This window comes from Nyctereutes procyonoides, unplaced genomic scaffold (genome assembly GCF_905146905.1).
Source record: "Nyctereutes procyonoides isolate TBG_1078 unplaced genomic scaffold, NYPRO_anot_genome, whole genome shotgun sequence".
In the NCBI taxonomy this organism is placed as follows: domain Eukaryota; kingdom Metazoa; phylum Chordata; class Mammalia; order Carnivora; family Canidae; genus Nyctereutes; species Nyctereutes procyonoides.
This window is the reverse complement of record NW_026575121.1, coordinates 15803148-15826103: the sequence shown is the minus strand read 5'-3', so window position 1 is coordinate 15826103 and position 22956 is coordinate 15803148. Positions and strand designations below refer to the sequence as shown.

General features: G+C 35.0%; 1 protein-coding gene across 1 annotated transcript in view; it reads left to right on the top strand.

The window, feature by feature from the left end:
• DIAPH3 (diaphanous related formin 3) overlaps nt 1-22956 on the top strand; it is a 489880-nt gene that overhangs the window by 149934 nt on the left and 316990 nt on the right. Inside the window, exons 10-14 of the mRNA XM_055336191.1 lie at nt 14045-14151; nt 14436-14554; nt 15384-15500; nt 19605-19723; nt 22637-22701. Coding sequence (XP_055192166.1) covers nt 14045-14151; nt 14436-14554; nt 15384-15500; nt 19605-19723; nt 22637-22701 — 527 coding nt within the window. The remainder of the gene's footprint in view (nt 1-14044; nt 14152-14435; nt 14555-15383; nt 15501-19604; nt 19724-22636; nt 22702-22956) is intronic.

Below are 22956 nucleotides of genomic sequence, written 5' to 3'. Positions count from 1 at the left end.
TTTGACAATTAAGTGAATTATGGCTTTTCACCGATTTATTAGTTTTTATGTTGGAAAAGTTGAGTTTACAGGAATAATAATAAGACCAAGGTACACTAAGATTTTCGAAGATATTTAAATATTTAAGCGCTCCTAGAAAGTCACTTTTAGACTTCACCATTATAGTGTTCAAGCTGCATAACTAATATTCATTTAATTTCTCCTTTTTTTAAAGAAGAGCTTTTTATTCTGAAATTGTTACAATTATTGCTAACAACCTGAATATCTTTAAGAAAATAATTGATATCTGACCCCTCACCTCTAAATATTTTTAATATTTAATTGATGTGACCGACTGTTGGGATTTTTAAAGATTCTCAGATGATTCTACTGTGCAGCAATATTTGAAAACCAAGATGTTCTAATAGCTATAAAGTAAATCTATTTCACTCTTAATTAGTAAAAAGTTAGTTTTAAATTTTATTTTAAAGCTCTGTGTAGGTTGGCCTTTGTATTGTTTCTTGTTGTGGTAGGAATAGAAAAACCAAATCTTCATGTTAAAAAAAGAAAGATGGTTTTTGATGAACAATCAGAAAATCTTAGGGATGGTCAAATTAATAAATTTACTGTGGCATTTCCGATGATGGTGTTTGTGATGGTGACCTTTCAGATGACACTGTGAATGGCTAGTGAGGAACCCTTTAGTGATTTGTTTCTCTGCCAGGAGGTGGGCCTGGAAATTCGAGTATATGGTCCCTGTTGTGTAGGTCTCCTTCCTGGAGCTTCTGGAAGAAAGCCCCTCCTGACTTATCTGGGCTTGTCAGAAAGCCTGGGAGAGGGGTCTGGGATATGTTGTCCACCTTTGATGTGGACTCTGCTCCTTCAGTATTTTGATGTGTGCTCTAAAGTCTTTTTATACATCATTGCTTTCATTTTTCTTCTCCTCTTTTCTCATTTGGCTCCAGAGCTCCTATTTACCACAAGCCTTAATGAATAGTAAATTGAGATTTGTAGAGAAAAGCTGAACACTTAGTTTATCTGAATTTTCCTTTAGTACTCAGGTTACCTTTTATCCATATAATATTTGTACAAATGGTAACAAGTTATCAGATTAATTTTGGTCATTTGTGTAGCGTATTAGAGATCATGTTCAATTCTTAAAATCTCACTTAGGAAATGTAAGAGTCACATGTAAACTTTATCCCTTAAGCACTTTTTATGCTAATGTATACTTTTTATATACACACACTTTTCTAATAACACACATGTCCCAAGAGTGGGAGGAGGAGGGTGGTATCTTATGATGCAAGGAGGAGACTTGTGAGTCAGACAGCTTGAATTTAAACCCCAGCCCTTAGCATCCTGGCTCTGTGACTCTGGATCATGTCCCGATCACTTTTATGCTTCAGTTTTCTCACTTGTAAGAGAAGGATAATATTGATCACTATCTCATTGTTGATGTGGGGATTACATAGGTTAGTGTATTTAAAATGTTTAGTTTATTTCACATTAATGTTGAGTAAGAGCCTTAGAAAGTAATTTTGTTAAACTAAAAACAAAGTCGGTGGAGAATGGAGATTGAAGAGGATCTTCCTTCTTCAGAAACATTAGCTATGTTGATGTTAAAGTTGTTATATTACTACAACTCAGCATTATACTATGAACATATCCTGAGATGAACGAAATGCAGGTTCACACACAGACCCATATGCATACTTTTATTGCAGCTTTGTCATAGACTCAAATTGGAAACAATCCAGATGTTCTTTAACAGGTGATTGGTTCAACTGTGGTACATTCATTCTACAAGAATACTAGGTAATGAAGAAGAATGAACTATGGATTCATACAACTTACATGAATCTCCAGGGAATTACCTTGATTGAAAAATGCCAATCATGAAGGGTTACATACTGGATGATTCCATTTATTTAGTGTCCTTGAATGAACCAAGTTTTAGAGATGGAGTGCAGTTTAGTGGTTGCCAAAGGTTTGGGATGGGGTCAAGGAAAATATTGGATGTGGCCATAAATAAATGGCATCAGAGAATTGTGTAACAGTTGTGTTTTTTTAAAAAAATCTTGGTAAAACTGGGTCCTAATTTGTTGATAGCAGTATTATGGTTACATAACATTTTAAAGCTCTGAGGAAAGGGGTACAGAATGTCTTGTTAAGAACTAAGTCATGTTTCATCTAAGTAAATAACATGAATGACTCACTAATTGAAAGGTGATAATTACAACCTTAAAATTCTTGGTTACTTGCATATTAATTTGTTTTGGCTTTCAAACATTGAGGTAAACCTTTAGAATTATAACTGATTGCCATATGAACCTGAAGGCAAACTACATGTATCAAAAACATTTTTGGGTGTGTTTAGTCATTTCTTTTATGGGTGATTACTCTCAATTTTCCATATGGAAAATAGATTGGTATAGTTAAAATAAATTTATATTTAGCTAGTAAATATAAGAATTTCTGAAATCAAATGGTCAGTTAAAAATTGGGAATGTATTTATAGAAGACATTAAGATTTGAAGAAATTAAAATATATTTAAACATTTGGTATGATTTTTGAAATGATTCCTTTTTAAAAACACCTTTATTGAGGTAAGATTCACGTATCATAAGTTACCCATGTAAAGTAGACAGTTCAGTATTTTTGTATAATCAGAATTGTATGCAACTTTCACTATAATCAAGAACATTCTCATAACCCCTAAAAGAATCCCCTCATCCCCCTCCAGCTCCTTCACCATCACCCTGCAATACCCTCATTCCTTCTAGCTCTAGGCAACTGCTAATCTACTGTGTCTATAGATTTTCAATATTCTGGATTTTTGATAAAACTCTTACAACATGTGGTCTTTTCTGACTTTTGCTCTCACTTAATATTTTCAGTGTTCATTCATGTTGAGGTATGTATCACAACTTCATTTTTTCCCCTCCAAATAATTATACTATTTTATGCATATTCAACATTTTATTTATAATTTGTCATTTGGTGTACATGTGGGTTGTTTCTACTTTTTGACTTTTATAGATAATGCTACCCGTGAATATTGGTGGAGATGATTTCTTTTTTAAATGACTGCTTGTTTGCCATATTTAGTGTTAAGGGAAAAAGGGTGAGGGCATCGCTAGCCAGGAACATCTCCCTTGGAGAGTTGTTGAAGTCATCTGTTTGACTCAATTCTTGAAAATTTTTTTTTCCAAGACATAGGTGGCTGATTATATTTGCTCTTATGAAACTAATTGCCTTAGTTTTAAGTAATTATATTTTCTTTTATGGTTAGTTATTTTTTGAAACACTAAAATTCCTTGATGCAGTTTTTAAAGTTTAATTCTTATTGAGAATAGAAAGTTCACTTTAGCATTTTTTTTTCATTTTTCTCATCTGTTTAGATTAAAATTACCCTATTCAACATTTTTGTTCTGCGTTTTTACTTTTGAAGGAAGTTTCTCATTATTACTAAGCCTAAGCTAGCAGGTGTCAAGCTTAAGTTAGGGGCTAAGGGTACTGTTTTCTAGATAGCTAACATAGGGAGATGGAGGGTGGTGGGGAAGTAAGTAGATTGTCTTTTCTGGGATTGCTGGTTGTTCTCTATTTCCTTTAAAAAGATCAAGCAACCCTTTAGTAATATCTAAAAATACTTTCCTCTATGGGTGTTCCTGAATTTTCTATAAGTAAAGTATATTTTTTAGAACTAGCTGGTTATCATTTTTTTCCATAAAGCTATTGATATAAGTGCCCATTTTATACCATTACCTATGTAATTTGCATTTATTGAAATGTACTAGTGTGGTTGATATTAACAAATCACCAAATTAAAAATAAAACTTGTTTGTTGCTGAACAAAATAGAAACTGTTTGCTTTTAAATTGGAGAAAATGGGAGATAGTAAAGTAAAAAAAAAATCATTGGTCTTTTATTGCAAACTACATAACAAAGTACTTTTTAAAGGAAGATTGTTAGATTTTTTTTGAATCTGATAATGAGATAATGTGATTGCCCATGTTTCTGATAGAATTGAACATCCTTTCATTCCTCCCACTCATAGGGTACAGTAAGACAATAAAAAAAATTAGTGCCAGAAACAACTTAAAATTATCTTCAGGCCTTAGAGAGTAAGAAAAGTCTTACTTTTCAAGAAAGTACTAATATAAATATCAGACTTAAATATGTATTTTTCTCAGGTGTATCAGAAAGGGGTTTACAGATCCAAGCAGCATAAGCCACTGTGGGTAATTTAAGCAGGATGTGGTACTGGGTACCATAACAGAATTTTGGCAGGCCCCGGGAACCATGTGTGGATGATATTAGTCAGAAGTAATGTAGAAGAAATGCCAGGCCACTTCTGGGAATGTGCTTTATGGGAGATGCCTCTCCCAATAGTCTACTCTTGTCAGTACCTGACACACTGGGACTCATGGCAATGCGTCTCTCACAGCACCAAACCTTTCCTCCTGGGGCCCAGTCTTGATACGTGTGATTGCGCCCTCGTGTAGGCTGTTTTCCTTACAAGAAGAGGGTTGGAATAAGTGTGGGTAAACCAATCTCTAGTTTTCAACCACATGTTGAATTTATGTTATTTTCATTTTTTTCCCTTTTATTTCTCTTTTCTATGTGTGTCTTATCCCTTCTCTTTTTAGAGCCATACTTTGCTACCAGAAACATTAGATATGATTCTGAAGAGTTTGTTCAAACTCTTGCTGTTGGTCATGGGACTGTTTGTGGTAGATTTTTGTCAGAAAAGGAATCAAGGTGTGGGGATCCTAGAGTTTTTTGGGTGGATGTTTGCTTTTCTGTACATTTATTCTCAGGCTTGTGGTGACAGCATGCTGTGTTTTCCTATGATTTCTCCCTCTTTCAGTCCTCTTGGACTCATGGGTAGAGAGTGTCAAGATCATGAAAGGTCTGTGATTTTACGCCACTTGTATATTAGTGTGTTAGTCTGCCATAAGTTTTATAGGTGCTATGAGAGGACATAATCCCTTGGTCCACAACAAAAGACTTCATTACTCGCAGCAGCAGTAGTGGCTGAGTATAGCTTTGTATCAGCCACAATTTCCATTTGCAGTGGATTGTGTTTTAGGAGAGAAACCATGAGTACAGGGAGTTCAACTCTCACATCATTGGCAGCACTTATTCTGATCAACACAGGCTGTGATGAAATCACTTCGTCTCAGAGTATTTATCTAAGGCTGTTGCTCAGCCAGATTCTGAGCAGCAGGTTGAGGCCAACCTGCAGTATGGACCTCAGCCAGGCCTTCCATGTCCCAGATGCAGTCAAGTGAAGAAATCCCACAGACCATCAGGGTCTAACTTAGAACACCAGAAGTCTTTCTTAATTTTTTCTATTGATCTTTCTACTTTGCCTGAGGTAGTCAGGTACAGAATGATGTATTAGTGATTGCACAGACTTCCCCTCGTTCAGTAAGAATGAAGTCTAGGGCAGTTCTTTTATCCAAAACATCCCTAGCTAGTGAGTTGAAGCTGAGTGCTTTCTAAGGCCAATGTGGTATCATTGATCACTTAAACTAAAATCAGGGACAAATATCTTACCTCTTTTTCTGATTGGGTGACTCCCATCATATGGATAAATGCATACGGATATATATAAATAGTTTTTTTTTTTTTTCTCTAGGACCACTTGTAGCCTTAGTTTGGAGAGCTCTTCATGGTTATCTGATGGCGTAGTGCTAGTGTTTGCTTAGATGCTTGAATGTCTTCTATGGTGACCTCTGAGGTGAAAGTCTGAATTTGGAGAGACAAATTAACATCTCACTTATGTTATGAAACATAGATAGTCTTGATGTTCTACATGGTGCTTCTGGATAGAAAGTATTATTTGCAGTTATTTGGGGTTATTGGGGTCCCCAATTGGGACCTTTATCAAATGGGTGGCTGCTGGGTAATCATGCTTTCAATGTGGCTTCCCAGCTGGCTGATAAACTTTAGAATTCTCAGTTCAGGATAAAATTGAGTCCAATCCTTGCTTTTGGAGGGTCTGAAGATAAGGTGGAGATGCCAGGTTGTGCAACTTCTGAGTTTAGAAGACTCTAATCTTTTTTACTGGATTGTAATAGTGCCTGCTTTTAACTCCAGATAGCTATTGTCATAATTATACAGGACATGAAGCATGCCTATCCATTTACTATTCAAACATCATTCAAAAGATCATCCAGAAGATGGACCACCAGTGCCTCTACTTGCAATGTGTGCAGAAATGTAAGAGACTCAGGGTGAATTGTCGTGCAGTGGGGAACAGACCACTGAACCTTCTCCTGTTAGCCTCTTGACTTCTCCTTCAGTCTGATCCTCTTGGTATTTTTCCTATACATTCATGGTACCTTGTTGTAGATTAAATAGAATGAAACCTTCATTAATTTTGGTTCATGTGATCCTACAAAGTCTTTTCCTACCTTAGTTATAACTAAAGGGACATCGGACAAGGGTGGTAGATGATACCCTTACAGGATTCCATGGACAGGAATGATTGATAAGTCTTTCTAGGATTCTCATGGTAGATCTTGCTGTACCCCAGAAGATGTTTTTCAAAGAGGCAAAAGGCAGAAATATAATCCAAGTTTTGATATCTTTAGAACTGTTATTAGAGGAAAATCAAATTTCAGACCTATTCAGACACCTGGCATGCACATGGTCTTAAAAAATATCTCATGGTTACATATTAAAGTGCATGAGGTGCTCGCATTAGAGAACAGGAGGAAAAGGTGAAAGTGTCCTGTCGAATATGAAGTTTCATTTATAATACTTATGAATCAGATAACTTGGAAGTGATATTCTTGCTGAAACTTGCTTTGTAGAACAAGGATGTGTTAATCTGGGTCTTTTGAGAAGCAAGATATTTAATATGCATGGGACTAGGGAAAGGCCTCTTAGAGGACCAGGAGAGGGCTGGGGGAGGTGGGGAGAAGTCTAACTCACTGCAGATCTGATGCCAGGTGGAGGAGAGAAAGAAAGGTGAGTTGAGGGATGTATCTTTGGCTGCTGTATAGTTCCAAGAGAACTTGGCAGGATCGTTGGGGAATCTTCAAGCTAAAACCCCTGTGTCCCATTTTAGTATTCTTGGTGTGTTCAGACATTGGCTGGGAGAAGCCCGTGGGAGCATGGCCTCGGCTCACCTGTTGTGATGGATTTCACAGGGTAGCAGCTGGGGCTGGACTGTTGGTCATTTATACTCCCTGCAGTCAAGAGATTGAGAATTGCATTTCCCTGGCTGCTGCAAAGACAGTTTTTCTTAAAAACAACAACCACCAAAAAAACCCAAAAACAAAAACCTCTTTAATTTCTGGATTTCATTGAGCTCAATAACAGGATGGATATTTGCGAAATTGGGTCACATTTTGTTATGTCTCAGTAAGTAAAAATTACCTTTAATTGAGTTATAGTCACTGTATTTTGAAATTTGTTACTAATAATTGAGAAATATGACATTGAAATCATGTTAAAATGACTCTTTAGCTACAGTCAAGTTTATTTGCTTCTGTTTCTTTTTGTTTTTTCTATCCCCCTTAAAAAACTCAAAATATTCCCAGGTTTAATTTTACTGGAGCCCAAATAAAGATATTGAATGAATGAAGGAATGAATATAATATATACTATAATGAATAGTCATATTCATTAATTTACTCCTTCTTTTTGTTTCAAATATCTCCACCACTACCCCCAAATTACTAAACAAAGTTATTTTCAATTTCAAATAACTTGTTCTCACATTTAATGAAGAACAGAATGAAGAATAGGGATAGTAGAATGTTTTTATATTTAGGACAGTGTTGGAGCCTTCCAGAAGAATATGGAATAAATTTGTTTGAATTCCTCTGTTTTGACTGCTTCTATTGAAGTTTACATCAGTAGGATTAATGTTTCAATATAAATCGAAATGTTACATGTATTAAAATGGACTGGTAAATATGCCATTATGCTAAGATGTTAAACACAGTGAAGAATAATCTAACGTGAACTCCTGTCATGGGGAACATACATCTAAGTATAAATTAGTGGTAAAAATTTTTGTCTAGAATATACTGCCAGTTTTCCGAGTTTGCATAATAAATTTCTTCACTTATGCTACAGTAGATCATAAGAAAGATAAACTTGCCTCATGCTTCAAAGGTAACTGCACAGTTTCATAATTAAGCAGTCAATTAGTTAATTATTCAGTGACTGCTGTGCAGTGAGTTATACAAGAGCTATAAAGAAGTACACTCCTGCCCTTAAGAAGCATATACTTGGGAATCTAAAGCTAGCTAAGTTTTAGAAGTAAAATACAATAGTAGGAATTCCAGCAAAATGCATAGGGGGACACAGAAGAAATTAATGCTGTCTCAGTGGGAGTATGTCTGAATAAATATTTAAAAATCCGTTTGTTTTTTGAGTAGTCCTGTTTCATATAAATTATAGCCTCTTAAATCCTACAATTTATTTTTCTGTATTTGTATGGAAACGATACAGTTACCTCAAGCTCTGATTTGTTCTCTTACTGTGTCTATCATTTATAGAATACTCAATTGGAAGTCTAAATAAAATAATCATAGAACTTTACATCTGCTGATCTACTTTACTATTCCTGTGTTTGTCTACGTCTCGTAGTCTGATTAGTTTTTATTCTGAATTAACGCGTGTGCTTTTTAAATTCTTTGGGGTTTCTTTGCACTAGAGGCAAACTATTTCTCTGTAAGCACTATGTACTCATTTTAACTTGATAAATATGAAATTTGATTGTGCAAAGAGAAACAGATGATTTCTGCTATGAGGTAGGGAAGATGAATAACAGTCTAAGCTGGATCTTCCAGGCCCAGATAATAATTATTCACAGATTCTGATAGAATTTTTATGTAAGTACTTGACTGGTACTTGTTTATAATGTGAATTTAGATTATAAAGCTGATATATTTTGAGTGTTGTATAGCCATCATTTTACTTGTAAAGACCTCTACTTGTATTCAGGACGAACATGTTAACCAAAGTATGAGCTTTCTAAAGAATACACTTGCTTTGGCTGTCAGATACCTTCTCGATTCCTTCAGCACAATCATGGACACAAAGCATTTGCTCTGGTGGCCTTTGAAAAAATTGGATGGGCTTAATATTTGAGCCTCAGGCATCACACCTGTTAGAGTACCTTGAATTTTGTGCTTCAGGTTGTTTGTCTGAAAGGGTCACAGGTTTTTGGTCAAAATTTAAAAATTCTTAACGTGTTTATTTTTTCTCATATTTTCACTGAGCATGGTGATAGCAGTAAGTTAAATTGTGTATGAGAGGAAATTTAGGTGATGGGTATTCACAGATGAAGAAACGTGACCATTTTCAAGGGCAGAAAACTACTTTGCTGATGAAGTGATGTAGATGGTGGCATGTTCCTTTCTTTGTGTTGCTGATTAACCTCTTTCTAGGTCTAATGATTTTTCCTTGATCATTTGCCTTGTTCCTCAGATTGCCTTTGACCAGCTCTGTCCCTCATATTGAATATCTCTTCTGAGACTTCTGTTTAAGGTTTATTTACTTGGCCCCCTGTTACGCATCTGTGCCTTCTAGTTTCCTGCTTTGCTGACATTTGTTCCACTCTTTGTAATTACGCTTCCTGCTGCTCCTTTTCCTGGACTTGGTCTGTGGGCTTTGCTGGTCCCATCCCTTGCGGTGAACCGTTTGTTTGCTGCTGCTCTTGAGGAAACCTCCCTTCAGCTATATCCTAAGCCTGAGTTGGTCACACACACACACACACACACACACACACACACACCCCTCCAGGTACAGGTTAGGCTAAAAATACTTTTTCTCACGCAAGCCACCTCCTTGATAATTGAGACAAGAGTAACAAAATGAGCTTGCAATATCTGTTAGAATTGAGTCCATGATTTAACACCTAAAGAGAAACACCTTACTTGCTGAAACCAAAGGTTAATAAACTGAAGTATAAAGATGCGTTTGGAGGAAGGAGAATATTCTAGTGCCAATTTTAATGATCTTGGTCGCATGTGGTATATATGAGAAAGTAAATATTTTCCTACTTGAGACAGCAGCTCTGTCCCTTTATAGGAACTGTTCTTGTCAAGTCATCAATTTGCCAAATGCACCTGTAACTTAATAGTCAGCTTAGTTGACCTATTAGAGCCCCTGACTCATTTGGTCACTCTCACTGTCAAAACACTTTCCTTCCTTAATCCCTGGGCATTACAATCTTTCTTCTTCTACATCACTACATATTCTACATCAAAAGGCAAATATAAAGCCTTTTTGCTTTATTTCCCCAGCCTTTAAAGCAAAACCTGCAATTGAAATACCCTATTGGTCTTTTCTCTCTGCTACTCCCAAGTGGTTCCCTGTAGACCCTGATTTTTGCCCGCAGTTGCTGTGGTAACCTCTTTCTTGAACCTGGCTCTCCTAGAGCCAGTTACCTTCTCCACCCTTTTTTTTTTAATGCTAATCTCTAATAGATATTTCTAACTTAACATCTCTAAAACCCACCTCCCCTGATAGGTCTTCTCAAACCTCTTTCTCCATCTGAATCAATGATAATCCCATCCTTCGAAATGCCCAGGCCACAAACCTTGGGGTCAGTCTTGACTCTTTATCTCTCCTAGTGATTTCTGTCTTTTTCCATAGCTGTATCCCTAGCACTGAGAAGTGCTTAGTGGGTACCAATAAATAGTCTTGGAGAGAGTGAAATGGTTGAGCATGTAAACAAAGGGTGAATTCTGTATTTTGATGTTCAGAGATAGAAGCTTTAGTTAAATTAAGATGTTTCTAGGAGAGCAGAAGCTCTTTGTTTTCTTATCCTCCTCTATTCCATAGGGAAGTTCATTTTGTCATGCTGTCGAAACAATATGTTAAGTGCAAATAATGAAAATCATGTATGCTTCATTTTTGGAACATCAAACAGCATGGCGAATATCACAATACCATTACTTCCATGAGCTTCTTTTAATATCCTTAGCTGACATGGGCTAAGTACCCAATAACTATTTTTTTTTTAATGAATGATTTCCTAATGTATATTTATTTAATTTATTTTTACTTTTTTTAGAGTGCGTGGGGGAGGGGCAGAGGGATGGGGAGAATTTTTTTTAAAAGATTTTATTTATTTATTTGAGAGAGAGAGAGTGTGTGTGTGTGTACATGAACAGGGGGAGGGGGCCAAAAGAGAAGCAGACTCCTTACTAAGCAGGAAGCCTGATGTGGGGCTTGATCCCAGGACTCTGGGATCATGACTTGATCCAAAGGCAGATGCTTAACTGACTGAGCCATCCAGGCACCTGGGGAGAGAGGCTCTTAAACAGGCTTCATGCTCAGCTAGGAGCCTGATGCAGGGCTCTCTCTCATGACCAGAGATAGTCAAGAGTCAGACACTTAACGTACTGAACCACTCAGGTGCCCCTCCTAATGTACATTTCAGTCTCAGAATTTTAAAAGTGAAGATTTATCCTATTCTCTAAAACCTGTTTTTCTCCTTGAATTTTATAACTCTGTTGATGGTACTACCTGCTATCTAGTTGACCCCTAGGTGAGGAGTCTCTCGTGAATTCTTCTGAGTCAACCCCATGTCCACTCAGCCCTCAAATTCTCTCAGTTTTTCTTACATTTCAAATATTCAAGCTCTCATTCATCAGTGCTCACTAGTTGATTCTATAGTAGTTTCTTAACTGATACTGTTACCTCTACTCTTCCCTCTCCTTTACATAGAATTCCTTGTGGTTTCCCTTATTTCCAGTTGAACCTGAATTTTCTGACTTGCCACATAAGACTGTGCCTCACCTAGCCTGTCGTCTTGTCCAGGCTCATTTCTCATGACTTCTTGTACTGCTCTCTCCATTCCCACCCTCACTAACTACTCAGGAAATCGGAATTCCTTGTATTTAAGTGGAAGGTCCCATGGCTTCTATAACATGTTCATTCTTTAGTTGCTTAGAACATCTCAGCTTGACCCTTCACTTCATCAGGCTGCTGTCTTACTGATCCTTAAGAGCCTGTGCTGTTATCCATCTGTTTTTGTCTTTAGTTTCTCCATATTCCTTATATGTGGAACATATTCCTTCTATGATTGTATCTGTCTTCATGAGGGTAGGCAATATATCCTGTTTACCTTTATAGTTCCCAAGCCTTTCCCACTCACTGTCTGTAGGAATTGATTTTGATGACATAGATGCTATATTGGCACCTGTTTCTGCTGGTATGCAATATTAGTGTGAAATTGTGTGATAAAATGGATCTATGTATGTCTGTGTACATGTTGAAAACCTAGAGCTCTTTGATCTTTACCTTGATTATAGAATTATTTTTCTGTAAGGAAGCACTGCATTTTGCTATGTACTTGCACATATTCATAGACATGTTTACATGACCTTGATTAAGAGCAGTTATAGGTCATGATAATAGCAAATTACCATTAGAATTGGGAAGGGATTTTAGATAATTAACTTAAATTCATTATTTCAGCTTTTATAGGAAATTGCCTTTTAGGATGTTTCCTGGAAAGAATTTGGATTATCCTTTTCCCTTCTTTCTCTTCCATTTCAGGCTGCTATTGTTCTGCACATATTTACATTTAGGTCATATTTTCTGCTAATTTTTATGCTGCTTATTTTTGCTGCTTTGAGTTGTCTATAATTCACATCTTTTCCAGAAACCTAGCGACTGATACTAATTTAATTGCTTTAAATGTAGAGAAACGTTATTTAAATGTCCTTTGAAATCGTTAATATTATATACTGTTGCTGAAAAACTATTTTTGTGGGTACCAGGTACTTGGCAAGGAGGTGGATAGAAAGCATTTTAAACTTTGTGACCTGAGACGGTTATAGCTGAGTGAAGTGTACTGGAAAGGTAGCCTCAGTTTTAAGAGTTTTAAGTTTATTCTTTCTTTCTATTTTAAATGTTTCCCTTTTTCCCTATTTATCTTCTGGCACATTTCCTTCCTTCAGTTTAAATAGTCTTAAGTTTTGACAGTAGAGGCATGCTGGTCAGATTTTAGTATTTAGACATCAAATACAATAATTACGATATATTTCAACCAGCAGGACCTGAGACCCCTGTCGGTGTCTTAATCCAAAAAAGGCATTTTAAATTCATATAAACCTTGCCTTAAGGGATGGAGAAAGGACAATTTAGGGAACAGCATGAGGTTAAACATATTGATCAGTAAGCCAGTCATTCTTGTTAGACTCTGGTAGAATGTAGAGTTAGAAAAATAGCATCGTCATCAACAACAAAGAATGCTTTGCTTCTCTAGAGACCATCTCTTTTGCTTTCAATCTCTTTTGTTTCGATTACAGGGATTTTAGAGAATGAAAGATTTCATCCAGTAATTTTTAAAAAAATGTAGACCCACTTTTAAATTTGGAGAGTTAAATAAGTGGAAAATACAGTGATTTTTACATTTTTATCATTTAAGGTATATAGTAAAGGATGTAATTAGCTGTGTAATTTCTCTATGCCTTTGGAATAAACATGACATATATTTTGAATTCTTGCCAAAGTTTAAGAACCACTGCCTGGTTAATTTTACCAATTAATTGTGCAGAGCTGGTAAGATAGTTTTTGTTATAACAACCCCATTAACCAAATTCAGGACACTTGCTGACCTTGAAGTGTTTAGAACTTTGGGTTTCTCTTGATGAATGGCAAGTTATTTTACCACTCTATTTTAGGTAAGTATTACATATCCAGTAGAGATAATTTCTCAACTAGGATGTTCAGTTTTGTGTTGTATGTGCGTGGAATGATATTTTTGTACAAGAAATTAAGTTTGGGCTAGAGTGAAATTTTTTATGAAATGGTACCAGGGCCTAAATGTTTCTCTCTCCTATTCCACGAGAACCCCCAAACAGATGAAGAATTAAAAAACAAAACTCCACTGAAATAATATTTCTTGTTTAATATGTAATTGACTAAAATAATTTATATACATCTTATTGTTTTAATATATTCTTCTGTGAAGGAAGATATTTGATAATTCTTAGAATGAAACCTTGATATTTCAGTTCTGACTCTTTAATGTTGGAATCCGAGCCTAAGTCTCACTGCGCAATCTATTGTAGGTAGCGTGTATGCAGCTCATCAATGCCCTTGTTACATCTCCTGATGATTTGGACTTCAGGCTTCACATCAGAAATGAATTTATGCGTTGTGGATTGAAAGAGATCTTGCCAGTAAGTGCCCCGCAGTCTCCTTATTAATATTTAAATTAGAGGAGTACTTGAATAGGGGGAAATTTAGATAAATTACCTTCAAGAATAATTTATCTGTGGGGAAAAAAGGCTTGAGTATAAAAATTTGTGAAATATAGATAAGATGTGAGTATTATTTAACACTTTAAGTGTTTGAATGCTATAAATCCAGTCAAATGGTTGGTTTATTGTTTATGTTTTTCATTAACTTTTTTGCATTATTAAAAAGAAAACCGTTAATTGTCATTTCTATTTAATGCCTGTAGGATTTAAAATGTATGAAGAATGATAGCCTGGATATCCAACTTAAAGTCTTCGATGAGCATAAGGAAGAAGATTTGCTTGAGTTCTCCCATCGCCTTGAAGATATTAGAGCTGAACTTGAATATCCTTTTGTTCTGAATTTAGTGAAATATGGAAAATTGTTGCTAAACCCCAACCAACCTTCCAAAATATTAAACTTCTGAAGCCATTTCTGTATAAACGACATAAAGTCAAACCTTTATGAATCAGATTGATTCTATATAAACTTTTCTTATTAGTTTAATTTTGTGTTTTTCTGAGTAGATGCATATGTAAATAGACATTACAGCCTACAGATGGATTCTATTAGGCCTCTCATGTATGTGTACTATCTGTTTTTTCTTCTCATGTTTGGCACCTCCCCTCTCCTAATACTTTCCAACATTAAAATGAGTAAGGTACCCTTATCCTGCTGGTTGGCTTCTGCCCTATGGCTTGGGTGCACACTCACATGGACCTTTTTTTAACTCTATGGGTCTGCAGATCTCTGTGCTTTTCCAGAAGTCCACCAGGTTCTCATCCTCCCCTGGGGCTTATTTGTCCATGGTGGATAGTGCCTGGCAGCAGCTCTCTTGATAAGGGCACTCTGAAAACCTAATATAGTATTCACAACCAGCTGCCTGTTACCCTTGCCACCAGCAACAGCTTGGCTTGAGAGAGGGGAGTGGTTGGAGTTGATCATGGAGGAGAAGTCAGGGAGTCAGGTCAAATTGTCATTTGCAAAATGTTTTCCTGTACTCTGAATCCTAGATACCTGTGTTTTATTTGACATTGACTATACATGTTACCTATTCTAGGCTAAGGCACATAATAATCTTTTGAAGTCTTATAGAGAGTAGTTTCTATGCCACGTTACTGCAGTTGTTTGGTGTAGAGGATAAATAAATCCATATATTCCTTAATCAGTTTACTGAAGCATATGATATTTACAACATGGTGTGGAACTCAGTTAAGGAAACTAAAGCAGAGGGATATTTCATTTCTATTCTTCAGCACCTTTTGCTGATTCGAAATGATTATAGTATAAGGTAAGAGGAATTATTTTATAAGGTAAGAAGAAGTTATGTTCTTATGTTTTCTTTTGCTAATAAAATTCTATTAATTATGAAAATCACCTGATGTTTGATTTGGGCAAACAAATAAGTTTCAGATTTTTATTTCTGTCTTAATATTGACTCATGGAATGTGGCATTTCTTCTGGGCATATATTTAGACAGGTGATGGTAAAATGATATTACCGTTATTTTTAAAGCTCCAGTGGATTCTTTGGTAACAAGTTTTCATCTAATAAAACTGTGAACTAGCAACAAATTACTAATTTATCATATGATGGATAATATTTTCTGGTTAGTCTTTAGGGTAGTAGGAATGATGTTGATAAGTTTCTTTTTAAAAGTTACATGAAGGGTGCTAAACCTTGCTTTTATTAGTGTTTAAGTAGCTAGAAAGTGCCTTGATAATACAGTTACATTTAATGTTGCTAATGTATCAGAAAAGCTAGACAAATGACATTTCAAGCTTGATTATATCCTAGCCATCTTGAGCTTAACAGATTGTTTATCCTGTCTGTACCTTGTCTATCTGTAGCTGTGTAAGGATATTAGCATCTAAGTTGCTGGGTGGTTATGAAGATGGAATATAGTAGCATGGATAAAACTCCTAGCCAAATAACTGGCACATGGTGTACCCTCAGTAAATGCTCTCTATATCCTCTTCCCACTTTGTTACTGTTTTATGAGGGAACTGAGATCCTTGAATATAAAACCATTTTTGTTGCCTTTAGTTTTGCTGAAATTTCATTCTCAAATACTTTGGGTAGTATGTCATTTCTAGTTTCATGCAGAAAAATTTGCTAGATGTGTCTCATTCACTCTGGGTGACATCAGAGGGTGTAGTTCAGGCTTTTGACATACCTAACAAGTGAATAGAATAATAGTTTAAAAAAAAAGTTAAAATTTAGGTTCTTTGCGATGAGTACAGATCATTTGTCTTATCTCTTTCTCTTGTAAATACTAATATAAAATACTAATACATAGACAAAAGTATTAATAAAATACTAATACATTGATTAAAATACAAATATTAATACATTTATTAAATAATACTTTTAAATATCAGAGGTACTTCGCTGATTATACTACTATATTTTTTCCCAAATGTTCTTAAAAATAAAATCGAAGCTTCCACTTACTCTAAAGTAACCCCATCCTTTTCTTGATCCCTGTATGGTTGGTTCTGTCAACCTCTGTTTGATGCTGCTGGAGTTTTCAAGAATTCAAGAATATTGTTTGCTTTCAAAGTTTTCAGTCAGGGGGGTTATATCTTACTTTTGATCCCTTCATTTTACCCTAATCCCTTAATCTGTGCTCCAAGAGGGTGCATGCAGTTGTGTCTACCTTTAAAACAGATTGAAAAGCTCAACTCTCCTAGCACATGCTCAGGCAATCTTCTCACTTCAGTGGAATTAAGAGTCTCAGAGAAAAATTAAACTTGTAGCATCACCAAAGTGACATTACTGAGGCATAGAGAGTTATTTTGGTCATTTTTCAAGTACCACATTTTTTTTTTTTAATTTTTATTTATGTATGATAGTCACACACACACATAGAGAGAGAGAGAGAGAGAGAGGCAGAGGGAGAAGCAGGCTCCATGCACCGGGAGCCCGACGTGGGATTCGATCCAGGGTCTCCAAGATCGCGCCCTGGGCCAAAGGCAGGCGCTAAACCGCTGCGCCACCCAGGGATCCCAAGTACCACATTTTTAATTTGATTCTTATCTATGCTGGATTCTTCTTTGACTCTGTAAGCCCCAGGACCTTGGTCTTTGTTCCAAATACGGTCCCTGTGAAGTTATTGTTCCTCCTATGACTACTGTAATCAAGACAATTCCATGTTTTTCCCCTATATGCCCAAATTCTCATAGGTATTTATTGTTGTGATTTATTCTTATAGAGCATATATTTTTATTACAAGATTGAATCAGATTATAGTCATTTACATAATTTGTCATATAGTTATTTAAAATTATTTAACTTATATACAGTAACATTCACACTGAGAGATGTGCAGTTCTATGAATATTGTTCTTTTGGTTTTAGCTTCATTTTTGTTTGGTTTTTACTATCTTAAGATGGACCTAGATTTTTCCTTTAAATCTTTAATTATCTGAACATTTTTTGTTTAATGAACATTCTAAATAAATATTGATGATATTCTTAAAAGTTTTTATAAGTGGCATTATTTTAGAATGCAAGGTATTCCCATTTTAAAGAATTAGTGGATAGGAAAAATAGAAATTTAGCTTACTTTCTCATTTAGAACAAAACGAAATTTTACTGAAGTGGAACTTGATTGAGAATGTACATGAAAGGTAGGCCCCTGCCCTCAAGAAAAATGAAGTGCAGAAAGATAATTGGAGGGTGGAGTAGAATATCAAATTCAATTCTGTAACTCCATGGCTTACATATGCAAAATATTATGCTAGTTGAATGTACATGGGAGATAATTCTGATATCTGGTAAAAATACTAAAGAGAAAGTGAAGATGATTTTTAAATTTCTCCAACAAAAATGAGATATCAGTGAACTAATGACAATTTATGTTTATCCCTTAATTAGGTTATCCACTTATTCCTCTGACATATTTACTGACTCACCAATATTGCTCATGGAGATTATTTTCTAGATATATATTTCTGGAATCCAGAAGTACATTATTTATTTATTTATTTTGCTAGTGTTGCCTTGAAAGAGTTTTTGCATGAAATTTCAGTTACTTTGTAAATGAACTTATCAGTGAGAACTGTGGAGGTGAGAAAATATTTACTGAGATTATGATTTAAAGAAAAAGCACACTAAATAGCCTATGTTATTAATTCAAAGTCTGTTTGTATTAAAACAACACTAGGGTAACATTCAGTAAGAGTAAAAAAGAATATATCATCTCAGTTTTCAAATGTGATAGATATAAACGTGTATGCAATTTATGTACCTTAACTGAAAATGGGGTTATTATGCCAAAGTATTAGGAAATGGGAGACTATTTTTTTTGAAAAAAGTTTAGAACTTTGAGGAAAGCATTGGTAATACCATGTTGCTTTGGTATGTACCCAAGATCAGTGTCTTAAACATTTTTAGTTTCTCACAATCAATGACCATTTGCTGTCTTTGCTAATGTGAAGTTGTTGTGAATTTCATTCAGCACAATGGGTCATTTATTAGGTGTGAGTAAGTAGATCAAAGGCAAGTGAGACAGTTTCTAGGGCGAAGAAAAGCTCAAGTGGCTAGATATTCCACATGATAAAAATGAGGAGGGGAAATGTGTGTCAAAAGTCTTTGAGGGAAGAAATGAGTTTTAGGATTGGCTTGGGATGAAAGGCTGACCTCATTGAGATAGCACCCACCCTTTCTGTCACTTTAGTTTGATTTTGTCATTAAATCTGTTGAATATATCTTTTAAATTTGTTGACTTAAGTTTTAAGGGATGTTCTTTTGCTTATTACAAACATCGGTGGACTAAAAGCTATAGTGAAAACATCCCTGTATGGAAATTTTAGTTAAACTTTAATTTTTGGACAAAAAACTGTCATACTAAGTTTTTTCAGTTGTCTTTTCAGTAAGAAATATTTATTTGGAATTGTATATAATTTACAATATCAGTTTTTAATTGGACTCCACAAGCATTCTAAAAATAGTTTATGTAGAATTTTAAGAACCTTCCAAAGAATTTTCTTGAAAAAAATATATTTTGGCTTGTGTTAATAAAATAGTGGTAGCTATTTTAGTTTGGTAGAGTGGTAGGTTGATCTCTGTTGAGGACTGCTTATAAGCACATATCACTTCATCTTAATTTTTTTTTTTATGCTTTGTAAATAAGTCAAGGTTCTGATTTTTGTAAAACAAATCATCATTACGGCACTATATTGGCTAAAATAGTATAAAAATTTAATGTCTTAAGATCACTGGTAGGAAAGTGATGACTGTTGTATTTACTCTCACTCCTGTGTTAGATCTGACCTATCAATTGTGGAACCATACAAAGGTGTAAATTATTGAAGCTTACCAAAGTACTTGATTTTGATGTTAAGTTACACTAATAAGTTGAGTATACATGTATTCTTTTTCTTGGTTTTAGGCAACAATACTTCAAATTAATTGATGAGTGTGTATCTCAGATTGTATTGCATAGAGATGGGATGGATCCAGACTTCACATATCGGAAAAGACTGGATTTAGATTTAAGTCAGTTTGTTGGTGAGTATTTCTCTAATATTTAAATGGAAACATTTTATTATTCCCTACTTTGCATCATTGGTTCTCATATTGTGACCTGTAGAGTCCTGAGGGCCCTTGATACCCTTTCAGGGCATCCAAAGAGTCAGAACTATTTTCATAACCATACTAAGACCTTATTTGCCTTTTCCGTTGTGTTGGTACTTGTGCTAGTGATGTAAACGTTGTTGGGTTAAACTGCTAGCACTTGGTTAGAAATCAAGGCAGTGACACCAAACCGTGTTAGTAGCTGTTGTATTCCTCACTCCGAGTAAAACAAAACATTAGAAACTGCTGTGTTTTGAGTGTCCTTGATAAAGAACTGAAAAACACTATTTTATTAAAAGTCTAACCCTTGAGTACACATTATTTTAATATCCCCATGACAAAACAAATTATACATGTTTATCACTCTGCCTACCAAAGTACAATGAGCTAATACCTGTGTGTTTGCTTGTACTATAAGCTGAATTGGTTGTTTTGTTTTCGTTTTGTTTACTTTTAAGGGATGATCATCATAAAAGCTGTGGCTACTCAGGTGTGACTGTTAGACACACACTTTCTTAAAAAATGAAATAGGTCTGTAATGTCAAGGAAAACAACTGATAGAATTTGTTACCAATGATCAAATTCAAGCTTTCAAGTAAAATTTGAGTTTTGGAAAACTTATATCTGCTATTGTTAGCTTGACAGCTTCCCAGTACTCAAATTTTTTTTCTGATGAGATCATTGGTGATTATTTTGATATTGTATAATGAGATATGTCAGCATTTGGAGAATCTGCATGACCCTGTAAACCACTCTTTTCCAAATTCCAATGCCTGATATAAATTCTGCATGGGTAAAGAATTCATGGATTTTAAAGTAACAGAGAAGAAAATATTCATTGATATGTGATCCCACATAGAAACTAATGTGTAAGGAATATGTATATGTCAAATTTTGGTGTAACATGAAAAAATATCCATTATTTGAGTGAGGTGTTTTTTTTTTTTTCTTCATAGGATATTTGAGTCCAGGAAGATGTATGGAATATATAGAATGAGAAAGGAGCTAGATAAAATTAGTGGCACTGACAAAGAAAGTGCATATTTCTCTCCACAGGGGAGAAGCAATTAGAAGTTCCTCTTAGTAGTGGGAGGGACAGAGAAATGAGGAAAAACATACTGTAAATACAAAAACAAACTAAAATGTGAGACGATTTTGAATAGTATCTGAAAACCAAGTTTATTCCACCTGGCTATTGGGAATGTTTTTCTTGAGCAGATTAGAGATTTAGACATTGAACTCTTTTTTTTTTTTTTTAAAGATTTTATTTATTCATGAGAGACGGAGAGAGGCAGAGGCAGAGACACAGACACAGGTAGAGGGAGAAGCAGGCTCCATGCAGGGAGCCTCATGTGGGACTCAAGCCCAGGACTCCAGGATCACACCCTGGGCTGAAGGTGGTGCCAAATCATTGAGCTACCCGGGCTCCCCCTACGCACTGAACTCTTCAGAAAGAAACAGACTCTGACTCCATGAGTGAAAGATATTTACATAGTTATGACAAATGTGTTGATTTTAAATGTTTAAAAAAACTTAGAAACACAGTGCAAAGGACTTACAGAAGAGAGTATCACTGTATTTACATGGATAGGTGAATGTAAGTACCTGGGGTTGGACATGAGGGTAGAGAGACATTGGAAAATATGAGGCACAGATAACTTCATATGTTAGAGTGAAAATCAGGAGATACTCTTTTCTTAAGGGGAATCAGAGGTTTAAGTATTTATTTAGTGCTACAGAGCCAGCCATTTTAGAAAATAAAATTATTAAAATAAACAGGATTAGACAAGGAATGCCATTTTCATCTTCTATAATAGGAAGCTATCTATAATATATTAAACACATAAATCAAGAAATAATGGTAAATTTTATTAAGAGTTAGGAAGCTAACTGCCAGAATAATCTAATAAAAGAAGAACTGTAAGAGGCTAAATTTCAGAAGTGGAATTGAGTTTTTAGTGTAGTGATTTGGTTGTTACTTTTCATCATAAGCCTTCTTTAACGTGTTTTTAAAAATCATATTTATGTATTCCTTGTATTTAAAAAAGGGATCAAGTACGTTATGGGGGATCTATAGGAATCCCTTCTTCTGCATTGTATCCCATCATGTGCATATATATTGTAGCTTATTTAATCAAACAGTTATTGATGGACATCTATTTCCAGATGTTGGCTAACAATATTTTAATGAACATTCTTGCTTAAAGGCAAAATCCTAACAATAAAATTGTTGAATAAAAGAAAATGCATATTTTAAATTTTAGTACATGTTGCCTATTCATTGGCCAAAATTCATTAATTATATTTCCATTACATGTACTTATGTAGGCAAGTCAGTTTCTCTGTGCTATCTCCAGCACTTGGCATTATTGGATCATTTAATCTTTAATCTGTGTCTCATTAAATAAAGTTTATATTTTTGTATTAGATGAAATGAAATACCTGCTCATACGTGTTAGCAACCATTAATTTTGTTGTTCCTAATTTTTGGTTCATTTCTTTGCCCATTTTCCTAACTTGTGTTGGATATCATCTTCTTCCTTCAAAATATTAATGAATTGATGATAAAAACCTTTGAATATTCCATGTTACATTTGAACATTTTCCTCCTCTTGTCTAATATATTGAAATTATACTTGCGTTTGTCTTTACCTTTATATCTTATGGTCTTGGTATCACACTTGGAAGATCCTTCTCCATTCCAGTATTAGTATTAGGTTTCTGTGTTTTGTTTATTTTATTACTGGCACTTTTTCTCATTCTTTTCTATGGTTTTCTTTCTAAACTTTTCAAGTCATAATGATTTTAAGAAGTACTGGAATAAAAAAAATGTTATTGCAATTTTAGATACTTGCATAGATCAAGCAAAACTAGAAGAGTTTGAAGAGAAAGCATCAGAACTGCACAAGAAAGTAAGTAATTTTGACTAACTTCCCAAGACTATGTGAAGAGTCAGGCATGCTTCTACCTCAGGCATTTTGCTTTTTGTGCCCACTTTCTTCTTTACCTCCTTCAGGTAGCACAAATGCCATCCTAGATGAAGATTTCCTAGACCATTATATTTAAAAATTTTAACTCTCCACTTCCAACCCTGTCCCTCTCTATGCTGTGCTTTCTTCTCTTGTATTTATTATCAGACTTCCTACCTGTATTGTCTATTTTTCCCT